Below are 20,716 nucleotides of genomic sequence, written 5' to 3'. Positions count from 1 at the left end.
GTTCCTTAAAAATCTGACTTTCAATTTGACTAATGTGGTAGATGCCAGCAGTAACTTGTAAAATGATGAAACAAAATACTAACTTGTACAAAATCTTTATGCGTTCAGATTTCATAATATTTCATTTCAATTTTCTTATGCAGGAAGATCCAGCAGATATCACTGTGTCTTCCTGACACATGAAGCACTCGATATCTGCATTGCTTTCTCGTTGCTTTCATGTTTGACTGATACTGTTGTTTGCCTACATCTCTGCCCTCGCTGAACCGCATGGGTTGGCTTTCTTTAGAGGTCTGGCTCTGTGGTGAGCACTGCTGTGACCAAGTGAGTTCTCTGTGGTGCATCTGCTTCTGTGTGGCCACACACAAACTTAAAACAGGACCACGTGGCATCCAAAACCAATTATAGGAGCTCATGTGGACAAATCCCCTCACAAGTGAAAGAGGGGATGGTGTGGAACTGCTTTTAAGGTGTTTTTCAGTCACAGTATGAAAGGAAATGTTTGATACAGCATGAATGGAATTATACCTAGGTTGCCTTCCAGGTGTATATATTCCTGTGAAACAGAAGGGTGTGTACTCTGCATAAGAAGTTAATTTTTTAAAAACTCTTTTTTTTCCCCCCAAACACAATTTCGTATTTTGCAGAATTTGTACTCTTCATTGAATACTGGTTCTTTACAGAAATTTCCTCATTGTATCTAAATGCCACCCTGTATAAAGATTGTAATCTTCAATTTAATTTAGAGAAATTTCATTACTTTTTTTTTATCCTACAGAAAAGTGTAATAGATAGTAAAATTTTTTGATTCATTTATTTCAGCTAATGTGATCTGATAAGATTAACCAGAAGTTTGTGTTAAATAGGATACATATATTACGCTGCCTGTCTTATTGCATGAAAATATAAGCTTCTTTCATCTAGTGACCTTCTACTGAGTACTTATGAATAAAAATTCAGTTGATAAAGCATTTGTGTGTTATATATATTCTAGATTTATAAATAATCTTTCAGACTCCTGAAAAAAGGAGTAAGTGCAGCAATAAAATTGACACAAATTCATGCTACTGCTAGAAGGATCACAATGAAAAAAGATTTTTACAGATGAGTCCAGAGAAAATTGTGACTAAATATGTGGCTGAATTAATTAATAAGGAAGAAATATAATTACTAAGAGTTTAAGCTGTGTTATATAGACTATAAATATTTTTTTAGTATGTCTGAGGGTTTTTGATCTCCTGATGTTAGATACCTTTTTGGTTTTACCTCCTCCCCCGTTTTTCCTCCTGAAACCAGTTAATTCCAGCTGCAGAGTTGAATGAATGACGCTTCAGCAAATGATGGCTGTCTTTGAAATGTTGAAACATTTAAAAATCACTAAATAGTTATTGTGGTAAAAATATATATGTATTAATATATAAGGTATAGTTAAATTAATTTCAGGAGTTGGACTTTGGACAAGAACAGTTCTGTTAATTCTCATGATTGTTGTCCTGAAAGAAGGTGATAAAACCACGTCTGTCATGAGTGAATATTTTAGAAATTGTTCCAAAAAGTGGATCTTTTCTAGACCTAGCAAAAAATGTGGAAAAAATATGCAGTACATACAATAGATCATTATGTTCCATGTTGTATTTGAAGTATGGATTCTTTGTCTTCTGAAACCTTTTTGAGAAATTCAAATCTGTACACAACCTCCCTTGGCAAGGACAGAAAAATTGTCTGAAGAAAAAAAAGCAAAAAATTGTCCTATTGGCTTGGTTGGAAGTGACCATTGCAGTGCTTCAGAGGCTGTTTAACATACACACCATAATCTAGAAGTAGTAAACAATACAATAAGCTTTTTGGATCAAGGAATGCATGTATCCTTTCACTGTTAGTGAAGCTTTATCTGACCAAGTCTGCTGCTGATTTTGCATATATATCACAGTTTCTGTACAGTTATTACAGTTTTACACATTTCTACTTAATCCTGTTGGGACTCAGCATTTCCTTACCTAAAGGCTTGATTTTTCTGAAGTCTGAAGTCTGTCTTTTGCAGCCTCTTAGCTCTGTAAGTGTCCTCTGTTTTGCACCCTCTGTCAACGGAGCTGAACCAGGGTAAGTCATGAAGTCAGATCACAAAGGCAAGCAAGAAGTTCTTCCTCGTGGTGTAGCTACAACCTCTTGCCATTTTTTGCCCAGCAGAAGTCTTCAATGATTGTAGTGATTAAAATTGCACAAAAGTGGACTCTTGCTTTGAGACCTGCTCACCAAAATCATCATCTTTTGAAGGACAGAAGGAACACTGCTGGCTCACCCAGCCCCGATGTTGGCAGGTGGTTCCAAGGTCCATATCCAGAGAGGTGGGACTGGAGACCTTACTGCCCAGAGTAGACAGTGCTGACCCCACAGCTGACTGGGAAGGATCAAAGGACAAACGTTAGGGCAGCCAAACTATCATCTTGGCAGTATCTTCTGGTGGCCCATGAGTTAAGGGCAAGTGTTCAGACTGGTCTGCCTGGGTCTAACAAGGTTTATGGCATTGAGGACAGGCATCTGGCAGATGAAAAGGCTGTAAAAAAGATTCTGGATGCTAATCTGCAGAAGGAGAGCAGCAAGTTCAGGCAGCTTTGGCATCTCAAACCTGAAAGAGCTGTGAACAGGGCCTGTGTGCTGAGCCATAGCCTTTGGTTTCTGGAACAGATTTTCCAGGGGAGCAGGGAGAAAAGAGAACAGGTATGGGGTGGTATTTATTGGTATTATTGTTGTGAAGTCGTGTTACCTGAGCAGGAGGTGGCAAGAAAGGGTGGTGGCAAATTTTTTTGTCTAAAAGCATATTGGCAGAGAGAGAGAGCCGCTTTATGGGAGAACAAGAACACACAACTCCTCTCCCCTTTCCTCTGCCTAATACTCCCAAGATTTTGTTTTCTTTCTGAACTGCTGAATTACACTGATGTAAACCTCTACCTTCATCCACTGGTTTCAGCCCTCCTTGTATGCCCTGTCCATCCTTGGCCAGACGTCTGTGGTTATGAGGATGGAGCCATCAGTTCACACCTTCAGGTGCATCTGCTGTTCCACTGGCTGGGTTTTATGGCTCTCTGGTACAGGAGCAGCTACAAGAAGCAATGACAGGGTTGGTGAATGATGACTCGATTACCCCCATCTGGTTTTAATGACAATGAAATAAAATTTATTTTCACCAGCTCTGTCTAGGCAATTGCAATGGTGCTGATGGAGTGACCCTTGGAAATATGGCTGTTGCTCTAACCAATAAAACAAAAATAAGAAAAACAATAGTAATAGTAGTTGGAGCTGGACTGTGGGAAGCACAGAGCTGCTGATGCAGTGAAGAGCAGGCAGGGAGAGAGGAATAGCTCAGAGTGTGAGAGCTGTCCATGCTTCCTCCTGGCTTCCTGTAGCTGCTGGTAGAAGATGTGCATCATGACACTGGACCATAACATTAAATACAGTGATGGATAAAAGATGGTAGAAGAGAAACTAAGCAATTTTGTAATCAAAGCATGTAAGACAGAATATATGAAGACAGTTTTAAATATATCATTCAAGTGAAGCATAAATCTTGAGAAAGAAGTAATTCTCTTTTGTCTTAAAGGAGAGTATCTGGTGCGGGACTTGAGGTTTATGCATAGATTTGATGGGAAAAACTCTATATGGAATATTTTGGTTTGCTTGCTTGGTTTTTGGAATGGGTATGAGTTTTGTCCATAAAGGTGGTATGGAACTCTTGTTTAAGTGGTATGCTCTACTTCATAATTTTCGGAATGAATTCTAAAAGCAGATTAATTTGCTGTTTGAATCGACTTGAGAGGGCATAAAACTGCTTGTGAGCTGAAGAAATCTTACAAATGGTGCAATATTTGGCCAATTCAGCTGCTCTAAAATCTGCTCTCTTCTCCCTTTAGTGAAGGCAGAAAACTCGATGCACTGTGTGTTTTCTATTCAGCATAATTTTATTTTGGTGTGATCAAATGCTTGGTGGTCCTGCCCACACAGAGCAATCCATCAATTCCCTCCACTCTCTCCCTCCCCCTGTGGTCTGTGCTTCACCCGCTGTAATATACTTGTCTACAATTGTCAAAAAGCTTTCCTGGTTATCAAATCAGGCTTTTTCTTTTTTCTTCCTTATAGATCAGTAGGATTAAATCTTTAATGTGCTTTGATTAGAATATTTCCATTTGAAATGGGCTCCTTCTCTCCCAGAAGTAGGATTCCTGCTGTTTTTGCCCTATTTATTCCGAGGAAACACTAAGGGAAAGGATAGATACGAGGAAGGAGGAGAAAAATCACCATGTCTTGTTGAAATGTGGGGCCCTTTGCCTGGCACAGCAACCATCACTCCCTGCAGGGTCAGGGAATGCGAGAGGCTGGGGGATGTGTCCCTCTAATATCCGCCTCTGTGTGTGCAGCTAGCTGCTTTCTAGCCTGTAAAGAAATATGGCTTTTCAAGCCTGCATCTCCTCGTGCAGGTGGTGGTGACGGCGCTAGTAGTGAATGACACAGCTTTGCCAGATGACACGGAGCTGATCTCTGCATCAGCCAAGAGGAATTAAGCTTTGTCACTCCCCGCCGGGGCTACCTTTTGCCTGGTATGTGCGGGAGGAGGAATTCACAGGCTGCTGCTGCATTCACCCAAGCAGAGCCCCGAGCGCGCTTTGCCAGGGGAGGCAGGCAGCCAGAATGATAGCTGTCTCTTTTAAATGCCGCTGTCAGATCCTGAGGAGACTTGCTAAAGGTAACGTGCTTTCCTTCTTACTCAACCAGGGGCTCTGTTGCATCCTTCCAGAGACACAGCCTGATTTTTTTACTTTTACATATGACCGTCCTTCCAATGTACTGTCAGGCAACAAAGAACTCCTGATACAGGAGGGTGTAGGAGCTCTTTCAATTAACATTCCTACATGTCCCAGGCTGTGGTTCTGCTAGGAAGATAATCACAGGGGTTTTTTATCTTTTTCTTTTTCTTTTCTTTTTTTTTTTATTTTTTATTTTTGCTTATTGCTAGAAGGAGGATTTTTTTTCCCAAGTGAAGTGCTAAAGTTATTGTGAGGTGTTGTCGTTTTGTATTTGTGCTAACTGCTGAGAGGCATCCCTCCTGGGTCAGTGCACGCTCTGCCTTACTGGGAACAACTGACACTGCTGTCCTGGACCTGTATCCAGGACGAATTTCTGTTGTTTCATGTCCTTTGTGAGCTATTTTTACCTGTGCTTTACATGCCAAAGGCTGTTGGATGTGATGAAGTAGGGATAGCAGCGTGTGTTTTTTTGGGCTGCACTCTCATATCACACTTTGGAAGTTAATTTGCCTGCTAGAGCAATATGCATTTTATCTTACTGTAAATTTTTGCAGTCTCTCATTTTACCGCTTGGAACTTTAAAATACTACCCTGAGTCCCGTGTGATTGTTAACGCAGATAGATATGTGAAAACCTGTCTAATGCAGGTTCACTGTTCAGAAATTAACATACCTTATTTTCTAAAAATAACTTTTTTTTTTTTTAAATCTGTTATGTTTGGTAATTTTTTCCTTCTCTGTGTAAAAAGGGTTGATTTGGGATTTTAGCTCGATATTTTGATGGAAACTTCCAACATTGCAATAGCATTATGTGTCTGCAAATAAGAAGCTTCTATTTCTTATCTTGGGTGCTGTGAAATATTTAATGGCTGTTACTGTGCAGCTGGATATACATCCATGTGTGAATGAAACTATTTTTATCAGCTATCTTTGATTATTAGTCAGCATAGTTCAAAATCAATTACTGTTTTATTTTGTAGAAGCATGAAAAGGTAGCATGCTAATACAATGAGATCAGTAAGAGGAAAAGAGAGAAATACTGCAATTAAACTTATATAAGCATTTTCCTTTTATTTAGATTGCTCAGTGGGGTCACGTTGTTCAAAGCATAGAAACTTAAATATTTATTAATCATCCTCTCAGTAGATTTGCTTCTCTTTCAAATCTGTGCCGGGTAATGCCTGTTTTTCTCGTTTGTATAAAATGTTTCTATTCTGGTAGCTCTATTACATGTTTTTCAGGTTGAAAGTCAGTGTATTCTGGTGTGAGCAGAGCAACCTTTTTGTCTGCTGATGTCTTTATCAGACAGATCTGGGCACTAATTTAGTTACTCACTGATGAGAGTTGTTGTTCCACTTAAATACAGTTGCCCTGTGAATAATCAATAATCTAATACATCATAGCCATCTTAATTATTTCATGCTTCCATCATTCAATGGAACTAGTGGCTAGTGGTTTTTTTCTCCTCTGAAATAATCTTAACTACCATTGAGACTCTTTGCTCCTCCCACTCCCTCCCAATAGGAGCTGGCCTGATACTATTGATTTTTTGCATTAGTGTGCCTTGTGCTTGTCTCTGGTTGATAAAGAAAAAGACAGTCTAGAGGTATGTTCATAGATTCTCCTGTAACCCATATGCACACTGGACTGGCGTTGCTGTCCTAATTGACAGGTTCCTGAATTTTCACTGTTTTGAGTGAAACCTTTGGTTTTTTATCTAATTCTCTGGGTTTTGATGCTGGCATTTGCATCTCAGAAAACAGTTATGGAGTGCTCAGCACAGCCTGGCTGAGGTCAGGGATGGGCCTTCACATTATTACTGTGGAGAGGCTTCTTGCCAACAGCTGGCAATCTCCTGCTGCTGTATCAGCTGGAATATCTCCTTTCCTTCTAACCTGCTAGTCATGGAGGTTTTCTGCATTCACTGAGTTCCTTAGCTCCAAAAGCAGTTTTCCTTGCTTTAGTACTTCCCTGCAGCCTGTCTCTGCTAGGGTCTTTTTCTTCTGCACTAATCCTGTAGCTTTGTGCAGTTCCCCAAAATAATTTCTTTACTGTCTTTCAGGTCCTCTGTGGTGCAAAGATACAAGTGTGTTGCACACTAGATTAGTGTCTTGTGTTTTTAATAAAAGATGTGCAGCTAACTATGCATCAAAATGTGGAAATATCTGTTTTGTGTGTGTTGTGTCATTTTTCATGCCTGTCTTGACAAAGTAAGCTTGCAGCTTTATTTCCTGTTCTTTCAGATAGGGATGTAAACAGAAATGCCTCATCTGGGCAACTGAAGACTTTCTAAAAGTAATTTTTTCCAATATTTTATAACAATTGTACTCCCCTCTTCTTGTACTTCACCTTAACCTTTCAAAGCAAAAAAGGAGAGGTTATTTTTGTGTTTCTTTGCATTGTTGCATGTACTTACTGTGTAATTGAAAAAAACTCTGGTGGGAGCGTCTTCAAGTGTTGTGAGCTAATTTCAAGGCAAAAATATCATATAGTAGTGGGAATGCTCTCCAAAACCCAGTCAGTGACCTACTCCTTCCCATAGCTGTGAGTCAGAGCCTTACCTCTGCTATACAGATAACCCTTACCTCTCTTGACCTCACCTCCATGGTCATCTTCAGATGGGAGCATTAGCCTTCTTCTTTGTCCGCTGCCTTCAAATTTACACCATTCATATGAGACAGGCACAATTATAGAATCATAGAACGGTTTGGGTTGGAAAGGATCTTCAAACATCTTCCAGTCCAGCCCCCTGCCCCTCAGTCCTGCTTCGCTGCTGCCCATGCACTCCTTTTGTGCCATGTTGCCTCTGTGGGTCTGAGGGCTACTGTGGCTGCTGCAGCTGCTGTACAGAAGCCTTCTTCTATATTTCTACTATACCAATCACCCCTCTTAAAGTAAAAGATGTGGCAAACAAGAAGTGCACAATAATTATTCATGCAGGAAATTTAGAAGACTATGAGATTAGGTCCCGTAATGCATATTACACTTCAGTTTTGTGAGTCTTTATTTTGGAGGTCAGTACATTTTCAGTAATGAAATTGTACATTACCAAGGTCAGACGAAGCTTCATGTTTGTGTCCATTAACAAGCAACCATGAGAGAAAAGTATTATGTTATTTGATGATGCAATTTGCAAGAACGATGCTGTGTGAGACTCTTCTCATAGCTGTGGAGACATGATTTGAATTTAGATCTAGTCTATCCAGTTAAGAACAACAACAAAAAAAATCCGGTTTTTACACCAATGTGTTGTTTTTACACAAGTCTGTTGTTTCTATGCTATTTTTCCATTACGCATTTTTAATAGCTATTAAAATGTTTATTGTGGATTGGAGTTTGTGCTGTAATTACCTGATTCCTTTCATTAATAAATATTTCACGCTTTTACTTTTGAGCTGAACTATTGCTGGGTCAATGTCTTTATTGTGATTATCTATATGTATTTGAATCTCTGTGTGTATGTATATACATTTTAAGCAATGTTGGAGGTAGTTAAAAGGTTCTGAAAAGATAAAAGGTATCTTTTTACCATACTAGGTACTAAAATTTGCACTGAGAAGAGAATCTTGTAATTTTTATATATTATTTTAATTTTTTATCTCCTTTCTATCCCAAAAGAGCACATTAAGCCAAAAGTTACATTAAGAATCTGAAGTAGTAGCTGCTTTTATAGTTTTCACTATGAGAAGTACTGGGCTCAGAGAGAATGGTAGCTTACATTTGGACCAAGTGAATATAAGGAAAGGCCACATTTGTAGTTGTAAAAGCAACCACAAATCTGCACTTCATGCAGCTGCTTGTATTGTAGGATTATCTTTTTGTGCAGTGGAGAAACACTAGGGTTTCCCCCCACCCAGTTTATTCATATAAGACCTTGGGCATTGAACAGTGTGCTGTGCATACCAAAGAGCCTGTGGTAATCCCTTACATTGCATATGTATGCTAAATAAAATTTACAGTTATTATGTTAAGTAAAACAGTGAGCAATATACATATATAGCATACAATAGTGAAAAGTTGCTGAAATGTGTAGGCTGGTCAGGTTTACAGGTAAATTAACCACTTTATAGTTTAAAAATTGCCTTTCAAGTAGTGCATTACAATGCCTTGGCTGTGGCTAATTGATGTATGGACATGTTTGTTTTTTCCCTTTATTAGCTGGAAGAACAGCACTTTTAGGAAGCTGTGTCTGTAGTATAAAGTTGCTCACAGAAATGGGTCTTTTCGTTAGAGTCAGGAATGCAGTTCTGCACATACACAGATCAGTAAAGTTATTCTGAATTTTATTATAATGGAAACAGAATAGGAGCACTCTGATAAAGATGTCAGCTGTTGTTACACAGGGCAGAGCGTGAGGAGCTGAGTGGAATGCCTCTCACCCATCAAAGCTTTATAGCCTATCTTCAGGATAATTTATCACCCACTGCGCATACAGATCCTTTCTGCAGACATATATTTTTATTCTCCCAGTATGTTTCCAATACAGCGAGATAAAGCAAGCTTTAAAGGCAAGATGCTGCACTCCATTTTACAAGATGATCAGTTATCTAAAAATTGGATTGGGGCCTAAAGCATCAAAGGATGAGTTCTGAATGTAGCTGGACGTAGGCTGTACTCTGCCTTGCGCACAAGCAACGACAACACGCACAAAGCCAGAATTTCTTTTTTAAAGAATGGAATTAAAATTGAGTGTTAGAGAGTTGACATTGAGGCTGTATAGTATCTTATTACAAACTTGCTAGTGTTTTAGAGACTCATCCCTGGTCACCAGCCTTTGACTTATTTTAATAGTAACTCTGATTATGTGATCTCTTTTTGCCAATAAATTGCTTATAGAAATACAAATTTAACTACTAGAACCGAGTAAACAGCTTGCTTTGAATGAAGTAAAAATCACAAATAACAATATCTCTAGGGGCATTTAAACGTCCTAAAATGTTGAAATATTGTTTCCTGTCTTTCTAAAATTATTTCTGAAGGTTCAGAAAACTTGTGTCTGGTAAGTTCAATAAATAGGCAGTCAGTAAGGATTTGTTGGCTTTGTGCATTTGGTTGGGGTTTCAGGCATACACTTTGAAGTTTTTCATACTTAACACCTGTTTATCCAATTTGTCCATATCTCCAAGTTTTTGCATTTTATTTCTGAACGTGACTTCTGTGCTTCTTCTGATTTAGTAAACAAACTACAGTGAAAGAATAAAAAGTAGTAGCAAAATTTGGAAAATTTGTTTTCCACTAGCATGTTGGAACTTCAGGGCCACCTCCAGAGTTGCAGCCCTTCCTCAGGCATTAGTGGGGACTTCATGAGAAGACAGGAGAGAGTCCACAGGGGAGAGCTGTGGACCTCTGTTAGCAAGGGAAGATATTGCTCTTAGTGCTTGTGATGTAGTAAATACAATTTTAAAAACAACCAGAACAAAAGCATTCCTTAGTACTACTTGGAATTTTTTGGGTTTTTTTTGTTTAAAACAAATTATTTTGTTGCAAGACTTGTTTGTCAGATAAGGAAACAAAGGCAAAGAGTAGGCACGACCTGTTTTGTGTCACTCAGTGGGTCCATGCTGGTCTTGGGGATAACCCTATCCTCCTATTCCCATTTGTTTATTACAGGTTAGGAACAGTTACAGAAGTTGGCAAAGACTGTGAGATTGCAGAGAAGACCCTGCATGACTTCTTCACTTCTAGGTTTTTCACCAGTTTTGACTTTTTTATTTGCACTTAAGAATGCCTTTGCCCAGGATTGTTTTAGGATTGCTTTGAAATTGTAAGTGCCTGCATTGTAATTGCTGAAGGAGAGGGAGAGAGATGAATTTTTGTTGTTCCTTTAGAAGATGTTCCTTCTATAATTGGTATTTAGGCTTTCCAGCACTGAGTATGTGAAGAACAAAAGAGGCAGATTTATTATATTTAATGAGCATTATTAGTTCGCAATATTGTCTTTTTGTTCAAAAGAATTCTTTGAACGTATTGTTGTAAGAAATAATGAAAGGAGAAAGGATTTTCTCTTCTAGAGCAAGCCAATCACAGTTCAGAAGTTCAAGCAATATTTCTTTACCACTAATATATTCAAGAACTGGCAAACTCTTTATTAATTATTCAGGATGATCTGAAGTACAGCAGCATACTAACCAATCTATGTGATGCTTTGACAAAAAAGAAACACATAAAAATACTTTCCAAATCTAGCATGTACTGGTTAAAGTAGGAGCACTGCTGCAGCCCTTATGGTTTGAGGGTGTGTGTATGGCTGGAGTTTTGCAGAGAAATTTTTTAGCTTAGATAAACGGATATAATTGTATGCAGGCGCCTGTAGGGTGTGAAGAGAAAGCTGAAGTCATATCAAGAGATGGAAGTGGCCATTAGTTATCTTTTATCTATCAGATTTACCAGCTGGTGTCTGATGTGGTTGCTCTGATATCTGATATATACAAATGGAAAACATGGGAAATGTTTTTTCTAGCATATGTAGTACTACCTAGATGTCTTGGGAATATATTGCAGGCTGAGGCTCCAGGTGGAAATGGGCCCTGGTTCCTTGTGTGAAGAACAGACTCATTCTCTCATGAGCTTTATATAATCTTAGTCTGGGGGTCTGTTGAATCTGAGGAACACTGTGCAATAGGTTGAGAGCATACCTGCCTTCTGAGGCAGATTTCTGCAGCTTAATCTGTCTCCCAGCATGGCTCTGCTTAGTAGTGCCCCATCTGCATTTCATATTGTGCAGCTGCTGATGTGCTTCTGCCATGGGAAGGTCCTGCTCTGGGCATGGCCCCTAAGCAGGCGAGTCTGTCTCTGTCAGCACAGGTTACAGCACCTCTGCAAGCAGCTGTCAGTAAATCAGCAAAGGATAATCTCATTTCTTCTGCCCTATCTGCATTCCCTGCAGGAGTTCTACTGGCCTGGGGAGATGGCTGCTCAGCTGGGCACGCAGCGAGGACTGCCCTGGTTGGAGAATATCACAAAGGGCCAAGTTTTAGCCAGTTGCAAGCAAAAAGAGAGTGGTTCGTAACAATGTTCTTTTTCTCCTCAAGGGGAAAAAAAAATCAAAATTTTAAAATTTATTTATTATCTAAATTAATGGAACCTTCTGCATCAAAACTGATTTACCTCAGTGTTACCACAACCACCATGTCATTTCCTCACTCTCACAGAATCATTTAGGATCATTTAGATTGAAAAATACCTCTAAGATCATTGAGTCCAACCATTGACACAGCACTACCAAGTCCACCATTATAACATGTCCCTAAATTGCACACCTAGACTTCTTTTAAATACCATATCCCTGAGCAGCCTGTTCCAGTGCTTGACAACCTTTTCCATGAGGGAATTTTTTGTAATATCCAATTTAAGTCTCTCCCAGCACAACTTGTGGCCATTTCCTCCTATCCCATCATTTTTTCCTTGGAGAAGAGACCAGCCCTACCTGTGTACTTTCAGGTAACTGGAGAGAGCGATGAGGCCTGAGCCTCTTTCCTCCAGGCTAAACACCCACAGCTCCCTCAGACTTGTGCTCCAGAGCCTTCACCTGCTCCATTGCCCTTCTCTGGACACACTCCAGCACCTCAGGGTCTGTGCTGCAGTGAGGGGCTGAGCACAGGATTCAAGGTGTGGCCTCACCAGTGCTGAGTACAGGGGACAGTCACTGCCCTGGTCCTGCTGGACACACAGTTCTGATATTTCAGAAATTGCAGGCCGAGTCCTGTTGGCATCTTGCAAGTGTATGAATTTCTCAAGATACTCATCCTTTATGCCTCCATTCTTCTTTTGGGCATTTGCTTTAAAGCAGCACTCCTGTAATATTTCAGAACCTTTTAAGACTTTGGGCAAAAGTTAATGAAAGCTTTGGCCCAGAATGTTGTTATTACAGAAAAATGAAAAGTATTATGTAAGTCTCCACTGCAACTTCAATCTTATCCCTTGAAGTTTTTATTAATGCTGTTGGGAATTGTGCTGTTATTAGAAAAGGAGACTTCCCTGAAAGTGTATTGGGGCAGAAAAATTGCTCCAGATTGGACTGATTATAAAAAGACAAACGCTGGACATAGTTTTGTGGGGGAAAATGTGTTACTGGAAATAGTGTCACATTTAACAGGTTTATTCTGCCTTAGCTTCTCAGCAGAGAATAGAGGAAGATGTTAAGCAAGGAAATATCAGCTATTCCAATGACTGCATTACCATAGTACTTTGGTAAATGTCACCAATAAAGCACAGTTTAAATCCATACTGCTCTTAAGGAAACATTTATACTTTTAGTGAACTAGAATTTGACAGCTCTGTCTGGCAGAAGAAATTGTTTCTGGCATTTAGTTTTGGTTGGCCAATAGTTTAACCATTTTTAGTTTGGTTATTTGTTTAGTTTTGTTTTTCTGGGCATCCAGCATGTGTTGTGACCTCTTAGAGACCAGTGCAGATTTGCAAATAGACTGTGGCCATGTTCTCTGCCGTATCATAGGACAGTGATGATTGACGAAGATGGAATTTCCTACCATGACAGGAGGCTTAAGTTTTGATGTATCATTTCCTTCTCCCCAGAAGTCCAAAAGGAGGGCACCTTTAAGTATTTTAAGCTTTCCAGTGACAGGGTTTATATGGTTTTTTCCCTTTACTGACACGCTTATACACATAAATTTCTGTAGACCCTAAGATAATGTGATATTGTTATATCACCTCTGGGTCAGGAATTCATTTTGCTGAACCTGAGCATAAACTTAGTGCAGATTTTCTTTCATTGAGCTAAAAGGAGTTAGGAATTGAGATAAAACCTGACAGCCTGAGCTAATGTGTAATATGAACAGGTTTTTTTTACTGGACAAAAAAAAAACCCAAACCAAAAACCTACACAAGGCTTGAAAGCAAAAAGAAATTACATTCTTCAAAAATAAACAGACATAAAACCTTTTTATTTAATAGCTGTTTCCTCAAAGAATGAGGAGGAACAGAGAAAATGGGGATTCTAGTTTAGGTTTGGTCTTACTACTTAAAAAAACCAGCAGGAAAGTGCAGGGTTGGTGGGGGAGTTCCTTGGGAAGTTCAGCAGTCCAGAAGATTGTCTAGTTACATTTTGTCTCTGTTTTTGCCCTGGAGCTGTGTGATGCAGTGATAAATGTGCCCAAAGGCCACTTTTACTCAGTGTTCCAGAGCTTCCAAGGCAGCAGGAGCCTGTCCTGATGCACAAGTGGAAGGTAGGTCGTGCCTTAAGGAAGTGCTTGAGTTCCTTTGTAGAAGAATGCAGTTTCCTCTCCAGTGCTGCTGTTGTGGACCTTGTCAGGATGGTTCAGGCAAGGCCACCAAAGCAGCAGCAGCAGCTCCTGCAGACGCCCTGTGAGGGCCACTTTCTATGCACATATGCTATGTAATATTGAAGAGCAGCTGCTCGATGTTGGCTGACAGCTGCACTGAGGTAGGAGCTGTAGCCCCAGGGAGTAAGGCTGACTTCTTTTTTGCTGCATCTGTGGCAGTAGTGCAGTGTGGAGATCTCCTTTGTCCAGTGTAACAGAAAATCTTCATCATTTACTCCCTGCAGGAATGTGAGTATAAACTCTGCCCTTATTTTTCATGAGATTCACATCCTCACAATTTATCCAGACTGAGAACTTGGAGTTGTTGGGCTGGGATGTGCCCAGTACTGAGCTTTCCAGCTGTCTCCAAGATTTCATATCTCAGTGTAGCCATAATTGAAATGTTCATTAGCAGTTCTAGACAAGTCAGTTTGACTTTTAACACATATTTCAGACCTGCTCTGTTCCTACAGTACACTGTGTGTTTTGGTGATGGTTTTTTTTACCTGACTGTCAAAAAAAGTGCCTTTACTTTTGCAAATACGTAGCTGGGTAGAGGAGATCTCAAAGGTAGTTCTGAATCCAGGCTATTTCTTTTTCATAGTTTCCAAGAGAATAGGGAAAAAACTTCCAAACATTTTCCTGATTTCTGCCTTTGGACAGTTAGGAAAGTTGGACCTTCTAGAATGGGCATTGGCCACGTGGACCATTTTGAAGGGGTTTGCATGTTGTGTCTGCACATGCAGTGCATTTTGAAAGCTCCAGGCCAACATGCTGAGGCAATTATTCAGTTTATCAGGAATTCAAGTAATACCCTGGGTAGCATATTATAATAGATGACTTAAAATACATCTGTGAGATACCAACTGTGTATAGGAAACTTTGAAGTTACTTTGATGGCATCTTCAGTAGAGAATTTTAAGCAATATGGTCCTGATCCTGATTAAATATTATGGACAACTGCCTTAGAAGCAATTAGGACCCGAGTTGACACTTCCAGCATAGTGTCCCACTGAAGGTAGCATTCAGCACCATTGTGCATCCACTCAGATGCTCATTCACAGCATAGTAAGTTTCTCTCCTTCACGTATTGCTCAGGAATTATGCAGGAGCCAAAAAATTACTGTAATGAGCTCCCCCACCAACTATTTAATCATAATTAGTCATAGAGTAATGAAGTAAGTGACATTTCCTGTGATCTTTTCACAGCAAGTTCTACTGTCCATGTTACCATAAAAAGAAAAGAGCAGGGGGGTGATGTTGGAAAGAGCAATTGGCTTGTGTTTATGTCGGTTCCCCCTAAGTTCCCCAGTCCGTCCCACAGTGACATCTTTGTCATGCCAAAAGGTACCAGAAGAGGCGGAGCTTAGTAACCTGCTTGAAACATGGTATTTTCAGACACTTGAGTGATTAATGGTTGGCTGAAAGTATTTTCAGATTCTTTTGATTAATGTGGTTTTCTGCTTGCTTTCTTAAGCTGTTAAAAGTTATATTTTCAGATATTTTGTTGAGATTTCACTATAAGCCCAGGTTTGAGAATCAGCATGGGATTTAATTTAATTGATTAAATTCTGTTAACATTTGTTGTTCATTGTGATTGAATGTAAAGAAAGAGGAAAAACGGTGATTTAAACTAAAATCATTGTGTTTCTTATCCAAGAGCAGAAGATCTATCTAATGTGTTGTATATCTACACTGCTTATCTTTGAGACATCAAATGCATTGATATGTGAAGCCTGTGCCTTCACAGATGGAGGCAGAGGAATATCTGAGGGTGTCAGAAATTGTGGTGAATTAGCAGAAGGATACAGTAGACAATTCGTGTTCAGAAACAAACTTCAAGATGGTTAGTGTTGGTTACAAAGCTGAAGATAACACACCAAGTGACTCTTGCAAAGTTATCATGAACAACTTACAAACTCAGAGGAAAAAATCTCTGTATAATTCTGACAAAACATAATGGGCAACGTAATGGGCAGTGACAGCAGAAAAATTCAATGAGGGGCCCATGTGCTATTCACAGTCCATGCACTATTTTCAAGGGGCCTGAAAATGAAATCAAGAAAAGCAAACTTCTGTTCTGCATTTAATTTTCGCTGTGACGGAAAATACTAAAAACAAGTGAAAAATCATAAAAAATTGAGCATATATGTGTTTGTGTAAATATACAGGTGTTTACATACACACATATGTGGACACATACATACAGCAGCTATCTTACTGCTGAAGCCAGAGGTTATAGATAACAGTTCAAATCCCAAATCATTGCAATAAAACATTTGAACAATGTAGGAAGGAATAATTCTAAATTTTAATTTCATTAGAATAGCGAGATAAATCTACACAGTAATTTTCACTGCAACCAGTCACATTACTATTGTTGCATATCTGTAAGCAAAAATATTAACATTTGCTGTATTTGTAAAGATGATTTTTAATAGGTTATTCCAGAGTATAAAAAAATAGCATGAGAAAGAGTGTTGTAGGACATTTGAATAGTTAGTCCCACATTCATAATTCTTTGAGAGCTGAAGTTATGAGAACTAAGAGATAACCACCATTCTTCCAATTTGGATGGTAAATATAAAATAAGTAAAACATAGTAGCTTTACAGCATGTAACAAAAAATGAATAAAATTCTGTTCACTACATAAACATCATAAAGCTTGAAAAATGGTAGCTAAACTTTCTTCCTTAGGAGAGCTTTCTGGAAGACATACCTGCTACATACTTTATGACGTGGATCTCTTGTTACCCTGCAGATGTGGAGGGGGAAACATGTCCTCACTGTTAAGTTTTTTAAATTTTAATGAAGAGTTAAGATGAACAAAATCAAACCTCCTATTTCAAGATCAACTTTGTCTTGAATAGGAAGAACAGCAAACGTAGATTATGTAAGTGAAACAGAGAGAATGTGCTTGGATTAAAGCTTCTTCCTCCTTGTTTGCAATCAGAGTATCATTGGGATATCCAAGAATGTTCTCATGCAGAGAGCGTGAAGCTCATACATTTTTATCTGAGCTGCTGAAATACAAAGAATGTATGGTAATTTATTCTCTTTGCTGGTTTTCATTACAAGGGTTTTTATTCTTGGTAAGCCTTTCCTGCAAAGGGGAATAGTCTTCCTGTAAATGTAGGTTTTGTGACATGAATCCATGGGGACTGTCTGTCTGATTCGAAGTTGCTAATGGATTCGGCATATTGCTGAAGCGTTTGCTCATCTAATACAGCCTCCTTGAATCATGAATTACATTCAGGTCTTGTTCTTGGCCTCCTTCTCTTCAGCTTCTCCTTTCGTGGTGTCTGTGCCAATGAGCACATCCAAATCTATTTCTCTGTTTCTAATCTTACTGGTCCAGATTTGGTTTTGAAAGCATTCTGTGTAGCTGTTCCAACGAAGTTTGGAGAACCAAAATTGTAGGTGCAAATGCTGAAAATCTGAATGCATACTGTGCTCTAGCCCCAGGTGTCAGATGTAAGAACAAAGAGATCCTTTTAGTAAGGAAAAGCTGGCTAGGATCTGATTGTGAAGCTTTAGATACATTTATATATATTTATATGTGTGAATATATATATATATGGTTGTATTATACATGAGATAAGTACAGATGCTGTGTATTTGATGAGCAGCATGGCTGTGCTAGACTGGGGATCGAGCAGCTACGTGATAGTTAATGTTGGGAGAGCATTTCTGCAACTCTGTCAAACCTGTCCCACTCAGGATAGGTAAGAAATAACAGCTTGGAGTTTTGAGGGGTAGTAATTGGCAGTCTCTTTGGATGGTCCCTAGATTATTTCCAGCTATAATGCTGCAGAAGCAGTACCATGTAGACATGAGGGCTCATCACATAGGCTTTGCTGGAGAAATGCACCAGCTTTTGTGTAGCATTCACTAGTCTTCATCCTTTAGGTGATCCTTGGACCTCTAAAGACCTTATCCTAAGGTTCTCTCCCTAAGGATTTAAAATCCCTTGTCTTTAAATATCTCTGTTCTCTAGCATTTCATGTTGCTAAAAGTCACAGCTATATCTGGCTGTCATTTATAAAGGAATAATAAATTTATAGTGTGTATTTTAACAAGTTGTTGCTGCTGAGTTGGAAGGTTTCTTTATAATAATGGCTTATAATGCTTCAAAACTGTTTACTGACGTTAAAGGTATCTGTCAGTAATACAACTTGGCTATTTTATAAAGTTGTTTAAAATATTTGCAGTTTGAGAAATGTTGCTTAATTCTGGGTTTATATTCTAGCAAATGCTGGCTTGTTTCAACCATTTCTCAAGCAACAATCTAAATACTGCTGTAGTACAATATTCTCAGGTGTGAAAGATGCTGTCAGACAAAATACAGGCAGATCACACTGCTGCTACCTAACTGGGATAATATTTTTATATCTATGTATTTATATAGATAGATAAATATATTTTTCACTCTGTACAAATCAAGTGCCTTGCTGACTGAACTCTTAAAACTGTCAGTATTCAAACTTCAGCAGTTATACCATTTCATATTGTTTTATTCAGAACATCTTGCAGCACTTCTAGGTAGCTGTATTTTGGATTGTTAATGTTTTCACAAGGCAATACTTTGGGCTGCCATTGAGAATTGGTAGTCATTGCTTTATGCATTGAAGTTGTACATAGTTATCCTGTTATCATGAAGATTTTGGCTGAAGTCTAAACGCTCAGATTATAAAAAATTGGTAACTTTAATTTTTGGGCAGATTGAGAGCCATGTCTTTGATGCTGTATCCATTGTTATCATGAAGATTTTAGCTGAAGTAATACCTGAAACTCTCAGATTATAAAAAATTGGTAACTTTACTTTTGGTCAGATTGAGAGCCATGTTTTTGATGCTCTATTGAGTTGACTGTATATTCTTTTCAAACTTGATTTTGCAGATCCCTTGAAAATATTTTAATCACTGTTATATTCTGTAATACAATTTTTTGTTTTGTCTTTTTTTAACTGATATTTGTATTTATAAACAAAATGAAAAACACTCTTGAGTGGAGAATGGTGAGAGAATTGTGGAGGTTAGACTTTGTGAATGTACATAATTACAGTTCTTCATTTTGAATGAGGAACAATTAAGAGGATGATGACAGTATTTCACTCCAAGGATAGTCAAGAATATTCTGTTTTATCTGGAAATACTTTTAATTCCTCATGGTCATGTGGTATCATGCTTAGCGAACATCTCTCGCTGCTGCACTGTTTTCCAAAGCAGTAATTTGGCAGAGAGATGGTGAGACTTTTTAGCACTAAAGTTCTTAGCACTAAATATTTGTGTTTTCTTGTTTCCTGCCTGTATCTGAGACCACCTCTATTCAATTTTATAAGAATTTGTGGTTTGGTTTTTTTTTTAGTTGTCTATTCCTTTGTTACTTGAGAGAGCCTCTTCAGAGTAAAATTTAACTGATTTGCAATGGATTTGCAAATGTGTTGACAATAATTAATGTAAAATAGGAGTTTTATTTGATTTTTGTAAGATGCCAGAATTTTGTCTCCTAGTTTGCTGTGCAGAAAATAATTCAAATTATCAGATACTATTTTTATAGTGTGAAGGTGATTGATATTTTTGCCTTAAGGCAATTGTGTTTATACATTAAAGAAGTTAAATGATAACAAGTTCTGTACACTGCATTCACGTGTCTTTGCTGTAGTTTTCTCCTTTTCAAAACAACCCTGACTTCAGGAGCAGGAGTGGCTCCTATTTGCATACACAAACTGTGAATCCTTGTGTCTTGGATAGAATACAAGGAAAGCATCATTTACAGCTGTGGTCCAGTCAAGTTCCCTCTTTATACTCAGCAGTTCCCATGGGCTCTCAGTGAGTTTCCAGTCTCTTTTTATCCTCTATCTAGGAATATTAGCCAAAGACGGTGATACAACTCCATGATGTGGGTAAAATCATTTGATGCTTGTGCTTTCATGTTTTTTTTTCTTAGAACATTCTAAAGGTAAGGTTGGAAATATTATCCTGGTTTGTGGTAGTTTGCTTTTGAGCCAGAGTGGTATGATTTCACCTCAGGACTTGAGTGTGAGGCTTCTGTGCTTCAATTCCCCTTCTCTGCCTGTGGGGCTGTCTGGATTTAGACCACCACAGGAAACAAACTCTGTGAGGATGAGCAGAGCCTCATGTTACCTGGCCACACTTCCTGCTTAAAATTTTGGGAGCCAAGGAAAGATAATGTAATCCCTGACCTTGACTCTGAGTCCAGACATTGAAGTGTAAGAAAGCAAATGAGCTTTCCAGAAACAGCTTTAAGGAGAGGGACTCCGAGTGACAGATGTTAGTCTAGAAGACATCAGTATCTCCAGATTGTGAGTTTTTGGTTTAACTACTAGGAAACATGTCTCTGTTGAAATACTTCTTTGCCATTGAATTTGGTTTTGATCTCCTTCAGGTTGCATCTTTTCACTAGATATCTTTGTTGTTTTGCACTAGGTATTCGTGAAAGATAAATTAAACATTTCAGAAATTGAAGTCTTGCTGCAGTTGGAAATAACCATTCAATATCCACATGTCACCCAGTGTAAAATAATGCCATTTTTACACATGTTGAATAATTTCTTTCATGTTATGTATAGAAATTTCAAAGTTCCATCTATAGAGGCATATATCAATCAGGAGA

General features: G+C 38.6%; 1 protein-coding gene across 10 annotated transcripts in view; it reads left to right on the top strand.

The window, feature by feature from the left end:
• The window catches only part of GRIP1 (glutamate receptor interacting protein 1), a 307,729-nt gene that overhangs the window by 152,585 nt on the left and 134,428 nt on the right, over positions 1-20,716 (top strand). For 2 of the 10 annotated variants that reach the window (XM_054270797.1, XM_054270753.1), the window contains exon 1: positions 4,489-4,738. The exons of the other annotated variants lie outside the window; for them this stretch is intronic. In XM_054270797.1, the coding sequence (XP_054126772.1) occupies positions 4,684-4,738 (55 nt within the window). In that variant the 5' untranslated portion in view covers positions 4,489-4,683. Of the gene's footprint in view, positions 1-4,488; positions 4,739-20,716 lie in introns of those variants that run through there. 10 annotated transcript variants of the gene reach the window in all.

Source organism: Melozone crissalis, unplaced genomic scaffold (genome assembly GCF_028551555.1).
Source record: "Melozone crissalis strain CALT ecotype California unplaced genomic scaffold, PUWL_Pcris_2 ptg000004l_1, whole genome shotgun sequence".
Classification (NCBI taxonomy): domain Eukaryota; kingdom Metazoa; phylum Chordata; class Aves; order Passeriformes; family Passerellidae; genus Melozone; species Melozone crissalis.
The sequence above is the reverse complement of the archived record's forward strand: the minus strand, read 5'-3'. Positions and strand labels throughout refer to the sequence as shown.